The sequence below is a fragment of the Oncorhynchus mykiss genome, chromosome 22, assembly GCF_057628025.1.
Source record: "Oncorhynchus mykiss isolate SJ-2025 chromosome 22, ASM5762802v1, whole genome shotgun sequence".
In the NCBI taxonomy this organism is placed as follows: Eukaryota; Metazoa; Chordata; class Actinopteri; order Salmoniformes; family Salmonidae; genus Oncorhynchus; species Oncorhynchus mykiss.
Window position 1 is genome coordinate 57,044,947 of NC_143043.1, and position 21,494 is coordinate 57,066,440.

Below are 21,494 nucleotides of genomic sequence, written 5' to 3' on the forward strand. Positions count from 1 at the left end.
AGAGACAGAGACACAGCAGGTTATAATATATATAGAGAGAGGATTCCATGGGAGATGGGTGGGGGGCTTCATGTAGTACTGGTTAGTCTGGAGAGAGACAGAGACACAGCAGGTTATAATATATATAGAGAGAGGATTCCATGTGAGATGGGTGGGGGGCTTCATGTAGTACTGGTTAGTCTGGAGAGAGACAGAGACACAGCAGGTTATAATATATATAGAGAGAGGATTCCATGAGAGATGGGTGGGGGGCTTCATGTAGTACTGGTTAGTCTGGAGAGAGACAGAGACACAGCAGGTTATAATATATATAGAGAGAGAGGATTCCATGTGAGATGGGTGGGGGGCTTCATGTAGTACTGGTTAGTCTGGAGAGAGACAGAGACACAGCAGGTTATAATATATATAGAGAGAGGATTCCATGGGAGATGGGTGGGGGGCTTCATGTAGTACTGATTAGTCTGGAGAGAGACAGAGACACAGCAGGTTATAATATATAGAGAGAGGATTCCATGTGAGATGGGTGGGGGGCTTCATGTAGTACTGGTTAGTCTGGAGAGAGACAGAGACACAGCAGGTTATAATATATATATGTGTGCGTCTCTGTGTGTGTACTCACAGCGTGTCTACTGTGTAGTTTCTCTAGCAGGGTGTAGTCGGTGCCTTTTGGGAAGCGACTCTCCTCGTTGATCAGAGCCAACATGCCCAGTTTCTACCGGGAGGAAGAGGAGGAAGAGTTGGCAGACAAACAACAGTTCCCAGAGAAGCCTGATATGAGGCTCAGGGACATAATGACAACAAAGACAAATACTACATCTACAGTGAGGTCCTTGATAAAGATCAGTAATAATGACCATCACATACGGAGCTCATATATATATATATAAATAAAGGGAACACTTAAACAACACAATGTAACTCCAAGTCAATCACACTTCTGTGAAATCAAACTGTCCACTTAGGAAGCAACACTGATTGACAATACATTTCACATGCTGTTGTGCAAATGGAATAGACAACAGGTGGAAATTATAGGTAATTAGCAAGACACCCCCAATAAAGGAGTGGTTCTGCAGGTGGGGACCACAGACCCCTTCTCAGTTCCTATGCTTCCTGGCTGATGTTTTAGTCACTTTTGAATGCTGGCGGTGCTTTCACTCTAGTGGTAGCATGAGACGGAGTCTACAACCCACACAAGTGGCTCAGGTAGTGCAGCTCATCCAGGATGGCACATCAATGTGAGCTGTGGCAAGAAGGTTTGCTGAGTCTGTCAGTGTAGTGTCCAGAGCATGGAGGCGCTACCAGGAGACAGGCCAGTACATCAGGAGACGTGGAGGAGGCCGTAGGAGGGCAACAACCCAGCAGCAGGACCGCTACCTCCGCCTTTGTGCAAGGAGGAGCACTGCCAGAGCCCTGCAAAATGACCTCCAGCAGGCCACAAATGTGCATGCGTCTGCTCAAACGGTCAGAAACAGACTCCATCAGGGTGGTATGAGGGCCCGACGTCCACAGGTGGGGGTTGTGCTAACATCCCAACACCGTGCAGGACGTTTGGCATTTGCCAGAGAACACCAAGATTGGCAAATTCGCCACTGGCGCCCTGTGCTCTTCACAGATGAAAGCAGGTTCACACTGAGCACATGTGACAGACGTGACAGAGTCTGGAGACGCCGTGGAGAACGTTCTGCTGTCTGCAACATCCTCCAGCATGACCGGTTTGGCGGTGGGTCAGTCATGGTGTGGGGTGGCATTTCTTTGGGGGGGCCGCACAGCCCTCCATGTGCTCGCCAGAGGTAGCCTGACTGCCATTAGGTACCGAGATGAGATCCTCAGACCCCTTGTGAGACCATATCCTGGTGCGGTTGGCCCTGGGTTCCTCCTAATGCAAGACAATGCTAGACCTCATGTGGCTGGAGTGTGTCAGCAATACCTGCAAGAGGAAGGCATTGATGCTATGGACTGGCCCGCCCGTTCCCCAGACCTGAATCCAATTGAGCACATCTGGGACATCATGTCTTGCCCCATCCACCAACGCCACGTTGCACCACAGACTGTCCAGGAGTTGGCGGATGCTTTAGTCCAGGTCTGGGAGGAGATACCTCAGGAGACCATCTGCCACCTCATCAGGACCATGCCCAGGCGTTGTAGGGAGGTCATACAGGCACGTGGTGGCCACACACACTACTGAGCCTCATTTTGACTTGTTTTAAGGACATTACATCAAAGTTGGATCAGCCTGTAGTGTGGTTTTCCACTTTAATTTTGAGTGTGACTCCAAATCCAGACCTCCACGGGTTGATATATTTGATTTCCATTGATGATTTTTGTGTGATTTTGTTGTCAGCACATTCAACTATGTAAAGAGAAAAGTATTTAATAAGAATATTTCATTCATTCAGATCTAGGATGCGTTATTTTAGTGTTCCCTTTATTTTTTTGAGCAGTGTGTATATCACATACTGAGCTCATATATATATATATATATATATATATATATATAAACCAATAAACCTGAGCACGCATCAAAATCCACAAATAAATATATATGTATGTATGTATTTTGGATGGATTTTGATGCGTGCTCAGGTTTATTGGTTTGCTGGAAAGATCAGCTTTTGTAAATAAGAATTTGATCTTAACTGACTTGCCTCGTTAAATAAAGGTTAAAGTTCACGATGCCGTTGACCTTAACAAAGGCCCCAGGACCAGCGGAAGCAGAACAGCCCCATAAACATCAGAGATCCACCACCATATTTTACAGCAGGTACGAGGTCATTTTCTGCTTATGCATCGTCATGCCGACGCCAAACCCACCACTGCTGTGTCTTCGCCTCGGACTCCACTGTGTCAAGGTCCTCATGTAATGGGGTCTAGTAGTCTGGCGTTGGTTACACTGTTACCTACCTTCTCTATGAGGTCCAGACACTCTGCATTATCCATCCAGTCTATGGCTTCCCACTGGATCCCCTCTCTGAGGAAACCACACACACACACACACACACACACACACACACACACACACACACACACACACACACACACACACACACACACACACACACACACACACACACACACACACACACACACACACAGACACAGAGAGAGAGAGTAAGGCAGACACAATGGCTGTATTGTCCATTGATGTGATGAAATGAGCTGTGACGAGGCTGCTGGCTAGATGCTGGTAGGTCTGTTAATAGAACATAACTGTCGTCCCATTGTAAACATCTGGCAGCCCAGACCCCAACCCCCAGCTAGGACCCAACATGGTGCCTTCTCTCTGGCAGTGCTTCCCAGACCCCAACCCCCAGCTAGGACCCAACGTGGTGCCCTCTCTCTGGCAGTGCTGCCCAGACCCCAACCCCCAGCTAGGACCCAACGTGGTGCCCTCTCTCTGGCAGTGCTGCCCAGACCCCAACCCCGAGCTAGGACCCAACGTGGTGCCCTCTCTCTGGCAGTGCTGCCCAGACCCCAACCCCCAGCTAGGACCCAACGTGGTGCCCTCTCTCTGGCAGTGCTGCCCAGACCCCAACCCCCAGCTAGGACCCAACGTGGTGCCCTCTCTCTGGCAGTGCTGCTCAGACCCCAACACTGTTGTAGTCCATCTGTCCCATTAACAGACCTGTTGTAGTCCAGCTGTTCCAGGGAGAAGATGTGTTTGTTGAAGTATTCCTGGAGCTTCTCATTGGCGTAGTTGATGTTGAACTGTTCAAACCTGTTCACCTGCAGGAGGAGAGGGGACAGAAATATATACTATAACAATATGCTAACTTAACTACCAACTACAATGGACTCAGTGCCAACTACAAAGAAGGAAAAACATAAATGTACCTCAAAATTCTCGAAGCCGAAGATGTCGAGGATACCGATGGACTTGAAGTTGTCCTTCCCTCTGACCTTCTGGTTGATCCGTGTGATGATCCAGGAGAAAGACTGGGCGTACAACGCCATGGCAACCGAGTCCCGAGAGCACACCGCCTGTCAGTCAAATCAAACAGGGTGAACAAAATAATATACAGACCAATCAGAGGAGTAGGAATGTGTTCTAAATGGTCTTGACTCTGGTCAACAGTACAGCACAGTGTAAGGGAGCCATTTGAGATGCAACGTAGGTTTCTGAAGGTTAAGGCAATAGTGAACCATAACGGGGATAGAGCACATCCCTGCCTTGTTCCACATACTCTGGGAATATATTTCTGGAGATTACTGAAGCTAAAATGGATTAATACAGCAATAATGATTAGTTAGAAACACCTTCAGACCAAAACCAGACAACAACAAAAAGCACTGAAGTCTGTCAGACAACTTTTTCAGAATTTACAGAAAATAAAGGGCTGTGATGCAAAACCCACAGTCGTTATAAATGGCTGTACCCACTGAATGTGTTGTAACACTAAAACCCACAGTCGTTATAAATGGCTGTACCCACTGAATGTGTTGTAACACTAAAACCCACAGTCGTTATAAATGGCTGTACCCACTGAATGTGTTGTAACACTAAAACCCACAGTCGTTATAAATGGCTGTACCCACTGAATGTGTTGTAACACTAAAACCCACAGTCGTTATAAATGGCTGTACCCACTGAATGTGTTGTAACACTAAAACCCACAGTCGTTATAAATGGCTGTACCCACTGAATGTGTTGTAACACTAAAACCCACAGTCGTTATAAATGGCTGTACCCACTGAATGTGTTGTAACACTAAAACCCACAGTCGTTATAAATGGCTGTACCCACTGAATGTGTTGTAACACTAAAACCCACAGTCGTTATAAATGGCTGTACCCACTGAATGTGTTGTAACACTAAAACCCACAGTCGTTATAAATGGCTGTACCCACTGAATGTGTTGTAACACTAAAACCCACAGTCGTTATAAATGGCTGTACCCACTGAATGTGTTGTAACACTAAAACCCACAGTCGTTATAAATGGCTGTACCCACTGAATGTGTTGTAACACTAAAACCCACAGTCGTTATAAATGGCTGTACCCACTGAATGTGTTGTAACACTAAAACCCACAGTCGTTATAAATGGCTGTACCCACTGAATGTGTTGTAACACTAAAACCCACAGTCGTTATAAATGGCTGTACCCACTGAATGTGTTGTAACACTAAAACCCACAGTCGTTATAAATGGCTGTACCCACTGAATGTGTTGTAACACTAAAACCCACAGTCGTTATAAATGGCTGTACCCACTGAATGTGTTGTAACACTAAAACCCACAGTCGTTATAAATGGCTGTACCCACTGAATGTGTTGTAACACTAAAACCCACAGTCGTTATAAATGGCTGTACCCACTGAATGTGTTGTAACACTAAAACCCACAGTCGTTATAAATGGCTGTACCCACTGAATGTGTTGTAACACTAAAACCCACAGTCGTTATAAATGGCTGAACCCACTGAATGTGTTGTAACACTAAAACCCACAGTCGTTATAAATGGCTGTACCCACTGAATGTGTTGTAACACTAAAACCCACAGTCGTTATAAATGGCTGTACCCACTGAATGTGTTGTAACACTAAAACCCACAGTCATTATAAATGGCTGTACCCACTGAATGTGTTGTAACACTAAAACCCACAGTCGTTATAAATGGCTGTACCCACTGAATGTGTTGTAACACTAAAACCCACAGTCGTTATAAATGGCTGTACCCACTGAATGTGTTGTAACACTAAAACCCACAGTCGTTATAAATGGCTGTACCCACTGAATGTGTTGTAACACTAAAACCCACAGTCGTTATAAATGGCTGTACCCACTGAATGTGTTGTAACACTAAAACCCACAGTCGTTATAAATGGCTGTACCCACTGAATGTGTTGTAACACTAAAACCCACAGTCGCTATAAATGGCTGTACCCACTGAATGTGTTGTAACACTAAAACCCACAGTCGTTATAAATGGCTGTACCCACTGAATGTGTGTGTAACACTAAAACCCACAGTCATTATAAATGGCTGTACCCACTGAATGTGTGTGTAAATACAGGTTGAAAGATAGACTGCTCTGTCTGTGTGATCCAAGGAAACAGAAAAGGGTAATTATCTCCTTATCTAGGAGTTTACATCAGATTTACAGTGTCTGTTGTGATGAGAAACTGAAGTGTTCTGAACCTGGCCCGCCAATGAGACCAACCTTCCAACACGACCAACCTTCCAACACGACCACCCTTCCAACACGACCAACACGACCAACCTTCCAACACGACCAACCTTCCAACACGACCAACCTTCCAACACGACTTGGAATGTTACTTATTGTGTATCTATTATTTATTGTATAATTATTTCTACATGTTCTTTATTTTTCTTAGATTGAGTTGTAGTGAGCTTCCTACAGGAAGTGTGTGTGGTCCCTCAACAGGCTGGAAGAACAGTACTGTCTGGTGTTTCAGGAGCACAATGGCTAGTGGCCTTGTCTGAGCCGGAACGGCTCCTGTTTCGGTGGAGTGAGTCAGCTTGATGTACAAGTAAACGCCTGGACAGGATGCTAGTCTATTGCAGGGCGACAATGCTCCAGGACAATCATTAACCTGTGGGAGCAGCAGCCATGTTGAATAGAGAATAGAGCTGGACTGGTGGCTCCAGGAACTTCGTCAGAGAGCAGAAGAATGGCTGTTTGTTCAGGTTATGACCGGGGATATGGGTTAGACGTTAGGATGGCTGTTCGTCCAGGTTATGACCAGGGATATGGGTTAGACGTCAGGATGGCTGTTTGTCCAGGTTATGACCAGGGATATGGGTTAGACGTTAGGATGGCTGTTTGTCCAGGTTATGACCAGGGATATGGGTTAGACGTTAGGATGGCTGTTTGTCCAGGTTATGAACAGGGATATGGGTTAGACGTCAGGATGGCTGTTTGTCCAGGTTATGACCAGGGATATGGGTTAGACGTCAGGATGGCTGTTTGTCCAGGTTATGACCAGGGATATGGGTTAGACGTCAGGATGGCTGTTTGTCCAGGTTATGACCAGGGATATGGGTTAGACGTCAGGATGGCTGATGGTTCAGGTTATGACCAGGGATATGGGTTAGACATCAGGATGGCTGTTTGTCCAGGTTATGACCAGGGATATGGGTTAGACGTCAGGATGGCTGATGGTTCAGGTTATGACCAGGGATATGGGTTAGACGTCAGGATGGCTGTTTGTCCAGGTTATGACCAGGGATATGGGTTAGACGTCAGGATGGCTGTTTGTCCAGGTTATGACCAGGGATATGGGTTAGACGTTAGGATGGCTGTTTGTCCAGGTTATGACCAGGGACATGGGTTAGACGTTAGGATGGCTGTTTGTCCAGGTTATGACCAGGGATATGGGTTAGACGTTAGGATGGCTGTTCGTCCAGGTTATGACCAGGGATATGGGTTAGACGTCAGGATGGCTGTTTGTCCAGGTTATGACCAGGGATATGGGTTAGACGTCAGGATGGCTGTTTGTCCAGGTTATGACCAGGGATATGGGTTAGACGTCAGGATGGCTGTTTGTCCAGGTTATGACCAGGGATATGGGTTAGACGTCAGGATGGCTGTTTGTCCAGGTTATGACCAGGGATATGGGTTAGACGTCAGGATGGCTGTTTGTCCAGGTTATGACCAGGGATATGGGTTAGACGTCAGGATGGCTGTTTGTCCAGGTTATGACCAGGGATATGGGTTAGACGTTAGGATGGCTGTTTGTCCAGGTTATGACCAGGGATATGGGTTAGACGTTAGGATGGCTGTTTGTCCAGGTTATGACCAGGGATATGGGTTAGACGTCAGGATGGCTGTTTGTCCAGGTTATGACCAGGGATATGGGTTAGACGTCAGGATGGCTGTTTGTCCAGGTTATGACCAGGGATATGGGTTAGACGTCAGGATGGCTGTTTGTCCAGGTTATGACCAGGGATATGGGTTAGACGTTAGGATGGCTGTTTGTCCAGGTTATGAACAGGGATATGGGTTAGACGTCAGGATGGCTGATGGTTCAGGTTATAACCAGGGTTGGTTGGTTGGCTAGTTGATTGTTTGGCTCTCTCGTTGGCTGATTGGTTGGTTGGTTGTCTGGCTGACAGGCAGGCAGAGAGAGGAGAGGAGAGCGAGAGAGACACCTGGTCTGGAGTCTTTGTTTAAATCGTCGTGTGGCCATCACAATTCCTTGGGCAGCCGACTCACGTCCCAAGAATAACAGTTTCCCATAATTCAAACATCAGATGTTTAGATGTAAAGAAGACTGCAGATACAGCAATTTATTTAATCTAAATCACTGAATACATTTATCACATATTCATCCAAATGAGATACTGTGGCTAGTTAAAGCCAACCTGGGGGTAATAGTTCAGCTGTCCAATGTTGGTAACAGTTGTGTATTACACTGCCCCTAGAGTGGAAGATGTGTTACTGCGCCCCAGTCTGTACCTCTATTGTGCTACTGACAGATCATTATCACTGGGGTTTATTGTATGAGGAATTTGGCACACAAAGGACAGGAAATGGTGCAAGTCACGCAAGGGATTTACAGTGAGAGAGAGAGGCATTGGGAGCATTAGATAACAGCAGGGCAGGTTAAATAAAGGTGAAATAAAAATCAAATAGATTGAGGCCACGGTGTGTTCTCAATGGGCAAAAGAGAACAGTTTTATTCCTTTTCAAAACAGATTCTCTTCATTGAATTCGCCTCATGTCTAACAGCGGGACAAGGTGAGTGGCATGGAGACAACTGTAACTGTATCAAGCTGTGTCAGCTCAGACAGGGATGGGAATGGTCAGGGCCAGTAGGGTAGGATCAGCAGGGCAGGGTGTGAAAGCAGGGCAGGGCACGGTAGCAGGGCAGGGCACGGTAGCAGGGCAGGGCACGGTAGCAGGGCAGGGCACGGTAGCAGGGCAGGGCACGGTAGCAGGGCAGGGCACGGTAGCAGGGCAGGGCACGGTAGCAGGGCGTGACAGTAGGGCAGGGCACAGTAGCAGGGCAGGGCGTGATAGCAGGGCAGGGTAGCAGGGCAGGCTAGCAGGGCGTGACAATAGGGCAGGGTAGTAGGGCAGGGCACGGTAGCAGGGCAGGCTAGCAGGGCGTGACAATAGGGCAGGGTAGTAGGGCAGGGCACGGTAGCAGGGCAGGCTAGCAGGGCAGGCTAGCAGGGCGTGACAGTAGGGCAGGGCACAGTAGCAGGGCAGGGCGTGATAGCAGGGCAGGGTAGCAGGGCAGGCTAGCAGGGCGTGACAATAGGGCAGGATAGTAGGGCGTGACAGTAGGGCAGGGCACAGTAGCAGGGCAGGGCGTGATAGCAGGGCAGGGTAGCAGGGCAGGCTAGCAGGGCATGACAATAGGGCAGGATAGTAGGGCAGGGCCAGCTAGCAGGGCAGGCTAGCAGGGCGTGACAATAGGGCAGGATAGTAGGGCAGGGCACGGTAGCAGGGCAGGCTAGCAGGGCGTGACAATAGGGCAGGGCGTGATAGCAGGGCAGGGTAGCAGGGCAGGCTAGCAGGGCGTGACAATAGGGCAGGGCGTGATAGCAGGGCAGGGTAGCAGGGCAGGCTAGCAGGGCGTGACAATAGGGCAGGGGAGTAGGGCAGGGCACGGTAGCAGGGCAGGCTAGCAGGGCGTGACAATAGGGCAGGGGAGTAGGGCAGGGCACAGTAGCAGGGCAGGGCGTGATAGCAGGGCAGGGTAGCAGGGCAGGCTAGCAGGGCGTGACAATAGGGCAGGGGAGTAGGGCAGGGCACAGTAGCAGGGCAGGGCGTGATAGCAGGGCAGGGTAGCAGGGCAGGCTAGCAGGGCGTGACAATAGGGCAGGATAGTAGGGCAGGGCACGGTAGCAGGGCAGGCTAGCAGGGCATGACAATAGGGCAGGGGAGTAGGGCAGGGCACAGTAGCAGGGCAGGGCGTGATAGCAGGGCAGGGTAGCAGGGCAGGCTAGCAGGGCGTGACAATAGGGCAGGGCGTGATAGCAGGGCAGGGTAGCAGGGCAGGCTAGCAGGGCGTGACAATAGGGCAGGGTAGTAGGGCAGGGCACGGTAGCAGGGCAGGGGAGTAGGGCAGGGCACGGTAGCAGGGCAGGGCAGGCTAGCAGGGCAGGCTAGCAGGGCATGACAATAGGGCAGGATAGCAGGGCAGGACAGGCTAGCAGGGCAGGCTAGCAGGGCGTGACAATAGGGCAGGATAGCAGGGCAGGGCAGGCTAGCAGGGCAGGCTAGCAGGGGAGTGACAATAGGACAGGGTAGTAGGGCAGGGCACGGTAGCAGGGCAGGCTAGCAGAGCATGACAATAGGGCAGGATAGTAGGGCAGGGCACGGTAGCAGGGCAGGCTAGCAGGGCGTAACAATAGGGCAGGATAGTAGGGCAGGGCACGGTAGCAGGGCAGGCTAGCAGGGCGTGACAATAGGGCAGGGTAGTAGGGCAGGGCACGGTAGCAGGGCAGGCTAGCAGGGCGTGACAATAGGGCAGGATAGTAGGGCAGGGCACGGTAGCAGGGCAGGCTAGCAGGGCGTGACAATAGGGCAGGGGAGTAGGGCAGGGCACAGTAGCAGGGCAGGGCGTGATAGCAGGGCAGGGTAGCAGGGCAGGCTAGCAGGGCGTGACAATAGGGCAGGATAGTAGGGCAGGGCACGGTAGCAGGGCAGGGCGTGATAGCAGGGCAGGGTAGCAGGGCAGGCTAGCAGGGCGTGACAATAGGGCAGGATAGTAGGGCAGGGCACGGTAGCAGGGCAGGCTAGCAGGGCGTGACAATAGGGCAGGATAGTAGGGAAGGGCACGTTAGCAGGGCAGGCTAGCAGGGCGTGACAATAGGGCAGGATAGTAGGGCAGGGCACGGTAGCAGGGCAGGCTAGCAGGGCGTGACAATAGGGCAGGGCGTGATAGCAGGGCAGGGTAGCAGGGCAGGCTAGCAGGGCGTGACAATAGGGCAGGGCGTGATAGCAGGGCAGGGTAGCAGGGCAGGCTAGCAGGGCGTGACAATAGGGCAGGGGAGTAGGGCAGGGCACGGTAGCAGGGCAGGCTAGCAGGGCGTGACAATAGGGCAGGGGAGTAGGGCAGGGCACAGTAGCAGGGCAGGGCGTGATAGCAGGGCAGGGTAGCAGGGCAGGCTAGCAGGGCGTGACAATAGGGCAGGGGAGTAGGGCTGGGCACAGTAGCAGGGCAGGGCGTGATAGCAGGGCAGGGTATTAGGGCAGGCTAGCAGGGCGTGACAATAGGGCAGGATAGTAGGGCAGGGCACGGTAGCAGGGCAGGCTAGCAGGGCATGACAATAGGGCAGGGGAGTAGGGCAGGGCACAGTAGCAGGGCAGGGCGTGATAGCAGGGCAGGGTAGCAGGGCAGGCTAGCAGGGCGTGACAATAGGGCAGGGTGTGATAGCAGGGCAGGGTAGCAGGGCAGGCTAGCAGGGCGTGACAATAGGGCAGGGCGTGATAGCAGGGCAGGGTAGCAGGGCAGGCTAGCAGGGCGTGACAATAGGGCAGGGTAGTAGGGCAGGGCACGGTAGCAGGGCAGGGGAGTAGGGCAGGGCACGGTAGCAGGGCAGGGCAGGCTAGCAGGGCAGGCTAGCAGGGCATGACAATAGGGCAGGATAGCAGGGCAGGGCAGGCTAGCAGGGCAGGCTAGCAGGGCGTGACAATAGGGCAGGATAGCAGGGCAGGGCAGGCTAGCAGGGCAGGCTAGCAGGGCGTGACAATAGGGCAGGGTAGTAGGGCAGGGCACGGTAGCAGGGCAGGCTAGCAGGGCATGACAATAGGGCAGGATAGTAGGGCAGGGCACGGTAGCAGGGCAGGCTAGCAGGGCGTGACAATAGGGCAGGATAGTAGGGCAGGGCACGGTAGCAGGGCAGGCTAGCAGGGCGTGACAATAGGGCAGGGTAGTAGGGCAGGGCACGGTAGCAGGGCAGGCTAGCAGGGCGTGACAATAGGGCAGGATAGTAGGGCAGGGCACGGTAGCAGGGCAGGCTAGCAGGGCGTGACAATAGGGCAGGGGAGTAGGGCAGGGCACAGTAGCAGGGCAGGGCGTGATAGCAGGGCAGGGTAGCAGGGCAGGCTAGCAGGGCGTGACAATAGGGCAGGATAGTAGGGCAGGGCACGGTAGCAGGGCAGGGCGTGATAGCAGGGCAGGGTAGCAGGGCAGGCTAGCAGGGCGTGACAATAGGGCAGGATAGTAGGGCAGGGCACGGTAGCAGGGCAGGCTAGCAGGGCGTGACAATAGGGCAGGATAGTAGGGCAGGGCATGGTAGCAGGGCAGGCTAGCAGGGCGTGACAATAGGGCAGGATAGTAGGGCAGGGCACGGTAGCAGGGCAGGCTAGCAGGGCGTGACAATAGGGCAGGGCGTGATAGCAGGGCAGGGTAGCAGGGCAGGGTAGCAGGGCAGGGTAGCAGGGCAGGGCACGGTAGCAGGGCAGGCTAGCAGGGCGTGACAATAGGGCAGGATAGTAGGGCAGGGCAGGCTAGCAGGGCAGGCTAGCAGGGCGTGACAATAGGGCAGGGTAGTAGGGCAGGGCACGGTAGCAGGGCAGGCTGGCAGGGCGTGACAATAGGGCAGGATAGTAGGGCAGGGCACGGTAGCAGGGCAGGCTAGCAGGGCGTGACAATAGGGCAGGATAGTAGGGCAGGGCAGGCTAGCAGGGCAGGCTAGCAGGGCGTGACAATAGGGCAGGATAGTAGGGCAGGGCACGGTAGCAGGGCAGGCTAGCAGGGCGTGACAATAGGGCAGGATAGTAGGGCAGGGCACGGTAGCAGGGCAGGCTAGCAGGGCGTGACAATAGGGCAGGGTAGTAGGGCAGGGCACGGTAGCAGGGCAGGCTAGCAGGGCGTGACAATAGGGCAGGGTAGTAGGGCAGGGCACGGTAGCAGGGCAGGCTAGCAGGGCGTGACAATAGGGCAGGATAGTAGGGCAGGGCACGGTAGCAGGGCAGGCTAGCAGGGCGTGACAATAGGGCAGGGTAGTAGGGCAGGGCACGGTAGCAGGGCAGGCTAGCAGGGCGTGACAATAGGGCAGGATAGTAGGGCAGGGCAGGCTAGCAGGGCAGGCTAGCAGGGCGTGACAATAGGGCAGGGTAGTAGGGCAGGGCACGGTAGCAGGGCAGGCTAGCAGGGCGTGACAATAGGGCAGGGTAGTAGGGCAGGGCACGGTAGCAGGGCAGGCTAGCAGGGCGTGACAGTAGGGCATCTTACCTGTTCCACAGTGAGGGGTGAACAGATCTCCTCTCCTCTCAGGATCATGGACCTCTGGGTCAGAACCTCAGACAGCTGGAACGAGTCCAGGCCCAGCAGATCACTGACATTACTGACCACTGGAGAGAGAGAGACAGACGGCCAGGCGTCACCAGAGACGGCCAGGCGTCACCAGAGACGGCCAGGCGTCACCAGAGACGGCCAGGCGTCACCAGAGACGGCCAGGCGTCACCAGAGACGGCCAGACGTCACCAGAGACGGCCAGACGTCACCAGAGACGGCCAGACGTCACCAGAGACGGCCAGACGTCACCAGAGACAGCCAGACTGAGCAGTTTGGACAGAATAATTAAGGAACGAAGAGGAGCTGATTGCTGTGTGGAATGTGTGGCGGTTTAAATCTTATTGCTGGTATTAATGCCACACGCTGTTACTAGATCCAACATTATGACGTGTTCCTGGTGCTCTGGAAACGGGGTCAGATCAGGTAACAAAGGGCCTCTAGAGCATGTCACTGCGTGTTCGGCGTTCGCTCTTCACTGAAGCAACGCTTCCTCAGGAGGGCCGGGGTGGGGAGAGAGTGAGGAGAAGGTGAGGAGAGGAGAGAGTGAGGAGAGAGTGAGGAGAGGGTGAGGAGAGGGTGAGGAGAGGGTGAGGAGAGGGTGAGGAGAGGGTGAGGAGAGAGTGAGGAGAACCACCCTCCCTGTCAGATCTGCATAGAACATGTAGAACAGGCTCTGTTCTCACCTCCTTTAGAGGTGATCTGTGCTCCTCCAGCCGTCATGAACTCTATGTTCCCCATCAGGAGAACAGCAGACAGCAGCTTGAAGACGTCACGCATCTCCTCCTCACTGAACTGCATCACCTTTAGAGCCTCCTGGTAGCAGCAGAGACACAGACTGGTTGAGAGACCTACTGAACACAGACTGGTTGAGAGACCGGCTGAACACAGACTGGTTGCGAGACCTGCTGAACACAGACTGGTTGAGAGACCTGCTGAACACAGACTGGTTGAGAGACCTGCTGAACACAGACTGGTTGAGAGACCTGCTGAACACAGACTGGTTGAGAGACCTGCTGAACACAGACTGGTTGAGAGACCTGCTGAACACAGTCTGGTTGAGAGACCTACTGAACACAGTCTGGTTGAGAGACCTACTGAACACAGACCACATGGAGAGGGGGGACCTGATCCTAGATCATAATGAATCACATTACATGGAGAGGGGGGGACCTGATCCTAGATCATAATGAATCACATTACATGGAGAGGAGGGAGCTGATCCTAGATCATAATGAAACAGACCACATGGAGAGGAGGGACCTGATCCTAGATCATAATGAATCACATTACATGGAGAGGGGGGGACCTGATCCTAGATCATAATGAATCAGATTACATGGACGGGGGACCTGATCCTAGATCATAATGAAACAGACCACATGGACGGGGGACCTGATCCTAGATCAGCACTCCTCCTCTGAGAATGTTGTTGAATACAGGCCCATATGTTTACATGTTTGCTGAGCTCATAGACTGTGTCTATCAAGACTAGGCCTGTAGTGTTTATAATGGTTATGGTGCCCTCTGGTGGCATGATAAGGTAGAGCATGTTGTCCCGACCATACAGACCGGTCAATCTCACCAGAACACTGTCATATCGATTCAGGTCATCTAGACTCCTGTCATTCAGAATGACTCTATAACATATAGAGCTATAACCCATATAGAGCTATAACCCATATAGAGCTATAAAACATATAGAGCTATAAAACATATAGAGCTATAACCCATATAGAGCTATAACCCCTATAGAGCTATAACCCATATAGAGCTATAACCCATACAGAGCTATAACACATAGAGCTATAAAACATAGAGCTATAAAACATAGAGCTATAAAACATAGAGCTATAATGTTTAGAGCTATAAAACATATAGAGCTATAAAACATAGAGCTATAACGTTTAGAGCTATAAAACATATAGAGCTATAACCCATAGAGCTATAACTCATAGAGCTATAACCCATAGAGCTATAAAACAGAGAGCTATAACCCATAGAGCTATAACCAATAGAGCTATAACCCATAGAGCTATAACCCATAGAGCTATAACCCATAGAGCTATAACCCATAGAGCTATAACCCATAGACCAGTCAATCTCACCATAAAACTATCATACAGCTTCAGGTCATCTAGACTCCTGTCCTTCACACAGCCAGACTGACTCAGGTAGTGGTATGACTCTGGGCCCTCTGACAGGAAGTACAGCTCTGGAACACAGACAGAAAATAACTTTAGACAGCTGAAGCAAGCACACACACACACACAGCTGAAGCAAGCACACACACACACACACAGCTGAAGCAAGCACACACACACACACAGCTGAAGCAAGCACACACACACAGCTGAAGCAAGCACACACACACAGCTGAAGCAAGCACGCACACACACACAGCTGAAGCAAGCACGCACACACACACAGCTGAAGCAAGCACACACACACACACAGCTGAAGCAAGCACACACACACACACAGCTGAAGCAAGCACACACACACACAGCTGAAGCAAGCACACACACACACACACACAGCTGAAGCAAGCACACACACACACACACAGCTGAAGCAAGCACACACACACACACACACAGCTGAAGCAAGCACACACACACACACAGCTGAAGCAAGCACACACACACACACACAGCTGAAGCAAGCACACACACACACACACACAGCTGAAGCAAGCACACACACACACACAGCTGAAGCAAGCACACACACACACAGCTGAAGCAAGCACACACACACACACACACAGCTGAAGCAAGCACACACACACACACACAGCTGAAGCAAGCACACACACACACAGCTGAAGCAAGCACACACACACACACACAGCTGAAGCAAGCACACACACACACAGCTGAAGCAAGCACACACACACACAGCTGAAGCAAGCACACACACACACAGCTGAAGCAAGCACACACACACACACAGCTGAAGCAAGCACACACATTTTTCTTCAGGAAATGTACCTTTTCTAGAGACACAAAGGCTGCGGTTACACAGGAGCCCAACTATTGGAAAAAGACCAGAATCGGACTGCCTGTGTAAATGAAGCTCAGTCTAAGCTCTTTTTTTGTCCTGGCACCCCAATGGTGGAACAAGCTTCCCCCTGACGTTAGGACGGGGGAGTCCCTACCCATGTTTCTGACAACACCTGAAACACTACCTCTTCAAAAAGCATCTTAAATAAACCCCCCCCCCCCCAAAACTAAAAAGACATCTGGCCACCAAGCAATCCAAGACACAATGATAAGCCAGCTGGTGTCCACAAGATTCATTGAAGAACGTATGCATCATAGCAATGCGCTGGGCCACAAGGTAAGTGCAAAAAAAAGCCCACACCAGCGCTTAGGATCTCATACTTCCTGCTGCGATTGATATGTGCACTGAAATCTTGGGAGAGTCTGTCGCCAACAAACTAAAAACCATCATACACCTATCCAATGACACCATGAGGAACACACCAGACATCAGAGGTCACCATGAGGAGGAGAATCCAGGACATGTCTGAGAACACCATGAGGAGGAGAATCCAGGACATGTCTGAGGTCACCATGAGGAGGAGAATCCAGGACATGTCTGAGAACACCATGAGGAGGAGAATCCAGGACATGTCTGAGAACACCACGAAGAGAATCCAGGACATGTCTGAGGTCACCATGAAGAGGAGAATCCAGGACATGTCTGAGAACACCATGAGGAGGATAATCCAGGACATGTCTGGGGACACCATGAGGAGGAGAATCCAGGACATGTCTGAGGACACCATGAGGAGGAGAATCCAGGACATGTCTGAGGACACCATGAGGAGGAGAATCCAGGACATGTCTGAGGACACCATGAGGAGGAGAATCCAGGACATGTCTGTGGACACCATGAGGAGGATAATCCAGGACATGTCTGAGAACACCATGAGGAGGAGAATCCAGGACATGTCTGAGGACACCATGAGGAGGAGAATCCAGGACATGTCTGAGGACACCATGAGGAGGAGAATCCAGGACATGTCTGTGGACACCATGAGGAGGAGAATCCAGGACATGTCTGAGAACACCATGAGGAGGAGAATCCAGGACATGTCTGAGGACATAACACGCCAGACATCAGAGCGCATCAGTGAAAACGGCCATTACACACTGCAGCTTGATGAATCCACAGATGTGGCTAACAGTGCCATTCTAATGGGTCTATGTCAGACACGTCTGGGATAATTATTAACATTGAGGAGCAGTTCCCTTCCAGTGTCTGGGATAATTATTAACATCGAGGAGCAGTTCCCTTCCAGTGTCTGGGATAATTATTAACATCGAGGAACAGTTCCCTTCCAGTGTCTGGGATAATTATTAACATCGAGGAACAGTTCCCTTCCAGTGTCTGGGATAATTATTAACATCGAGGAACAGTTCCCTTCCAGTGTCTGGGATAATTATTAACATCGAGGAACAGTTCCCTTCCAGTGTCTGGGATAATTATTAACATCGAGGAGCAGTTCCCTTCCAGTGTCTGGGATAATTATTAACATCGAGGAACAGTTCCCTTCCAGTGTCTGGGATAATTATTAACATCGAGGAGCAGTTCCCTTCCAGTGTCTGGGATAATTATTAACATTGAGGAACAGTTCCCTTCCAGTGTCTGGGATAATTATTAACATCGAGGAACAGTTCCCTTCCAGTGTCTGGGATAATTATTAACATCGAGGAACAGTTCCCTTCCAGTGTCTGGGATAATTATTAACATTGAGGAGCAGTTCCCTTCCAGTGTCTGGGATAATTATTAACATCGAGGAACAGTTCCCTTCCAGTGTCTGGGATAATTATTAACATCGAGGAGCAGTTCCCTTCCAGTGTCTGGGATAATTATTAATATCGAGGAGCAGTTCCCTTCCAGTGTCTGGGATAATTATTAACATTGAGGAACAGTTCCCTTCCAGTGTCTGGGATAATTATTAACATTGAGGAACAGTTCCCTTCCAGTGTCTGGGATAATTATTAACATTGAGGAACAGTTCCCTTCCAGTGTCTGGGATAATTATTAACATTGAGCAACAGTTCCCTTCCAGTGTCTGGGATAATTATTAACATCGAGGAACAGTTCCCTTCCAGTGTCTGGGATAATTATTAACATCGAGGAACAGTTCCCTTCCAGTGTCTGGGATAATTATTAACATTGAGGAACAGTTCCCTTCCAGTGTCTGGGATAATTATTAACATCGAGGAACAGTTCCCTTCCAGTGTCTGGGATAATTATTAACATTGAGGAACAGTTCCCGTCCAGTGTCTGGGATAATTATTAACATCGAGGAACAGTTCCCTTCCAGTGTCTGGGATAATTATTAACATCGAGGAGCAGTTCCCTTCCAGTGTCTGGGATAATTATTAACATTGAGGAACAGTTCCCTTCCAGTGTCTGGGATAATTATTAACATTGAGGAACAGTTCCCTTCCAGTGTCTGGGATAATTATTAACATTGAGCAACAGTTCCCTTCCAGTGTCTGGGATAATTATTAACATTGAGGAACAGTTCCCTTCCAGTGTCTGGGATAATTATTAACATTGAGGAACAGTTCCCGTCCAGTGTCTGGGATAATTATTAACATCGAGGAACAGTTCCCTTCCAGTGTCTGGGACAATTATTAACATCGAGGAGCAGTTCCCTTCCAGTGTCTGGGATAATTATTAACATCGAGGAACAGTTCCCTTCCAGTGTCTGGGATAATTATTAATATCGAGGAGCAGTTCCCTTCCAGTGTCTGGGATAATTATTAACATTGAGGAACAGTTCCCTTCCAGTGTCTGGGATAATTATTAACATTGAGGAACAGTTCCCTTCCAGTGTCTGGGATAATTATTAACATTGAGGAACAGTTCCCTTCCAGTGTCTGGGATAATTATTAACATTGAGCAACAGTTCCCTTCCAGTGTCTGGGATAATTATTAACATCGAGGAACAGTTCCCTTCCAGTGTCTGGGATAATTATTAACATCGAGGAACAGTTCCCTTCCAGTGCTGATTTGTCCACCACCACCACAGAGGCTCTTTAACACAGTGGATCTGTACCTGGGCTCCGTGGGACTGGCCAGAGGCTGTCTTTAACACAGTGGATCTGTACCTGGGCTCCGTGGGACTGGCCAGAGGCTGTCTTTAACACAGTGGATCTGTACCTGGGCTCCGTGGGACTGGCCAGAGGCTGTCTTTAACACAGTGGATCTGTACCTGGGCTCCGTGGGACTGGCCAGAGGCTGTCTTTAACACAGTGGATCTGTACCTGGGCTCCGTGGGACTGGCCAGAGGCTGTCTTTAACACAGTGGATCTGTACCTGGGCTCCGTGGGACTGGCCAGAGGCTGTCTTTAACACAGTGGATCTGTACCTGGGCTCCGTGGGACTGGCCAGAGGCTGTCTTTAACACAGTGGATCTGTACCTGGGCTCCGTGGGACTGGCCAGAGGCTGTCTTTAACACAGTGGATCTGTACCTGGGCTCCGTGGGACTGGCCAGAGGCTGTCTTTAACACAGTGGATCTGTACCTGGGCTCCGTGGGACTGGCCAGAGGCTGTCTTTAACACAGTGGATCTGTACCTGGGCTCCGTGGGACTGGCCAGAGGCTGTCTTTAACACAGTGGATCTGTACCTGGGCTCCGTGGGACTGGCCAGAGGCTTTCTTTAACAGTGGATCTGTACCTGGGCTCCGTGGGATTGGTCAGGGATGGGTGCGTTGGTGTGACCACTGATGGGGCAGCTGCCATGACTGGAAAGCACTCCGGGGTAGTAAAGCAGATCCTGGAGAGAGAACCGAGTGTGACGTGGAACAACTGCTTCCTACACAGGGAGGCAGCGAAGGACAAGGTGCCTGAGCTCCACGCCACTCTCCAGGATGTGATCCAGTCTGTCGACTATATCAAAAAGGTGTTTCCATTCCTTCTAAAGGGATAATGGGGAACGAGCTCCAGCAGGTGTTTCCAGGCCTTCTAAAGGGATCATGGGGAACGAGCTCCAGCAGGTGTTTCCAGGCCTTCTAAAGGGATAATGGGGAACGAGCTCCAGCCTTCTAAAGGGATAATGGGGAACGAGCTCCAGCAGGTGTTTCCAGGCCTTCTAAAGGGATAATGGGGAACGAGCTCCAGCAGGTGTTTCCAGGCCTTCTAAAGGGATCATGGGGAACGAGCTCCAGCAGGTGTTTCCAGGCCTTCTAAAGGGATAATGGGGAACGAGCTCCAGCAGGTGTTTCCAGGCCTTCTAAAGGGATAATGGAGAACGAGCTCCAGCAGGTGCTATATCATGCAGAGGTCCACTTTATCCAGGGGTAAAGGTTTGGGATAGTTTTTTGTAAACTTTAGGCAGACATTTCTGCGTTTCCAAGTCACCTCTGGCTGAACATTTGATTGTGAGGAACGGCTCGCGCAGGTGCCGCCCTGGGTGTCTGCCTCTACCTAAACCCACCACTGAGGAACGGCTCGTGCAGGTGCCGCCCTGGGTGTCTGCCTCTACCCAAACCCGCCACTGAGGAACGGCTCGCGCAGGTGCCGCCCTGGGCGTCTGCCTCTACCTAAACCCGCCACTGAGGAACGGCTCGCGCAGGTTGCCTACCTGGCGGGTAGTTTAGATCATCTGAATTCGCTCAATGTGTCAAAGAAAGGGAATGGGAACCATCGATTTGGACAGAGGGACAAAGTGGATGACCTTCAAGATGAAGCTTACCGTTTCTAACAGGAGGATTGACATGCGGATTTCGAGATTCAGAATCTGATCAACAAAAGACACACTGAATTTTTTTTAAATACGTTAAAACAGCATCTTGTCAAGATGTTGGGAAAGTTTTGCGACTACTTCCCGGAGGAGAACATGAGACAAGAAGACTGGATACGGAACCCCTTTCGAGTAAGGACGGCAAGCGTCACATCACCAAGCAACGAAGAGGATCAGCTGGCGGAGCTGTCATTGGACGGCGGACTGAGCATGCCCGGAAACGATGCTGCCACTGTTCTGGTGCAGCGGAGTGGGAGAGTATCCTGCTCTCGCCTGTCATGTTACCGTTCAGCACTACCTATCTGTGTGAAAGTGGTTTCTCTGCTACGGCCGTGCTGAAAACTAAAAGCAGAAACAAACTGGGACAGCCAGCACGACCTCAGAGCTGCCCTGTCAACCCCAGATAGGTTAACAGGGCAACTTATCAAACTGAAGAAACACCCCCAGTTTACCCACATGAAACAAACAGGCAAATGAGTTATTGTTCAGTGTGTTAATTATTAATAA

At 50.8% G+C, this 21,494-nt stretch overlaps 1 protein-coding gene across 4 annotated transcripts in view; it reads right to left on the minus strand.

The window, feature by feature from the left end:
* The window catches only part of LOC110502201 (unconventional myosin-X), a 270,516-nt gene that overhangs the window by 197,000 nt on the left and 52,022 nt on the right, over positions 1-21,494 (minus strand). For all 4 annotated transcript variants that reach the window (XR_016490707.1, XM_090216354.1, XM_090216352.1 and 1 more), the window contains exons 8-14: positions 15,327-15,433; positions 13,905-14,034; positions 13,159-13,277; positions 3,835-3,981; positions 3,626-3,726; positions 2,905-2,971; positions 620-712 (exon numbers count right to left, since the gene is read on the minus strand). Coding sequence is in view for 3 of the 4 variants with exons in the window: in XM_090216354.1 (XP_090072480.1) it covers positions 620-712; positions 2,905-2,971; positions 3,626-3,726; positions 3,835-3,981; positions 13,159-13,277; positions 13,905-14,034; positions 15,327-15,433 (764 nt within the window). In the remaining variant the exon portion in view is untranslated. The remainder of the gene's footprint in view (positions 1-619; positions 713-2,904; positions 2,972-3,625; positions 3,727-3,834; positions 3,982-13,158; positions 13,278-13,904; positions 14,035-15,326; positions 15,434-21,494) is intronic.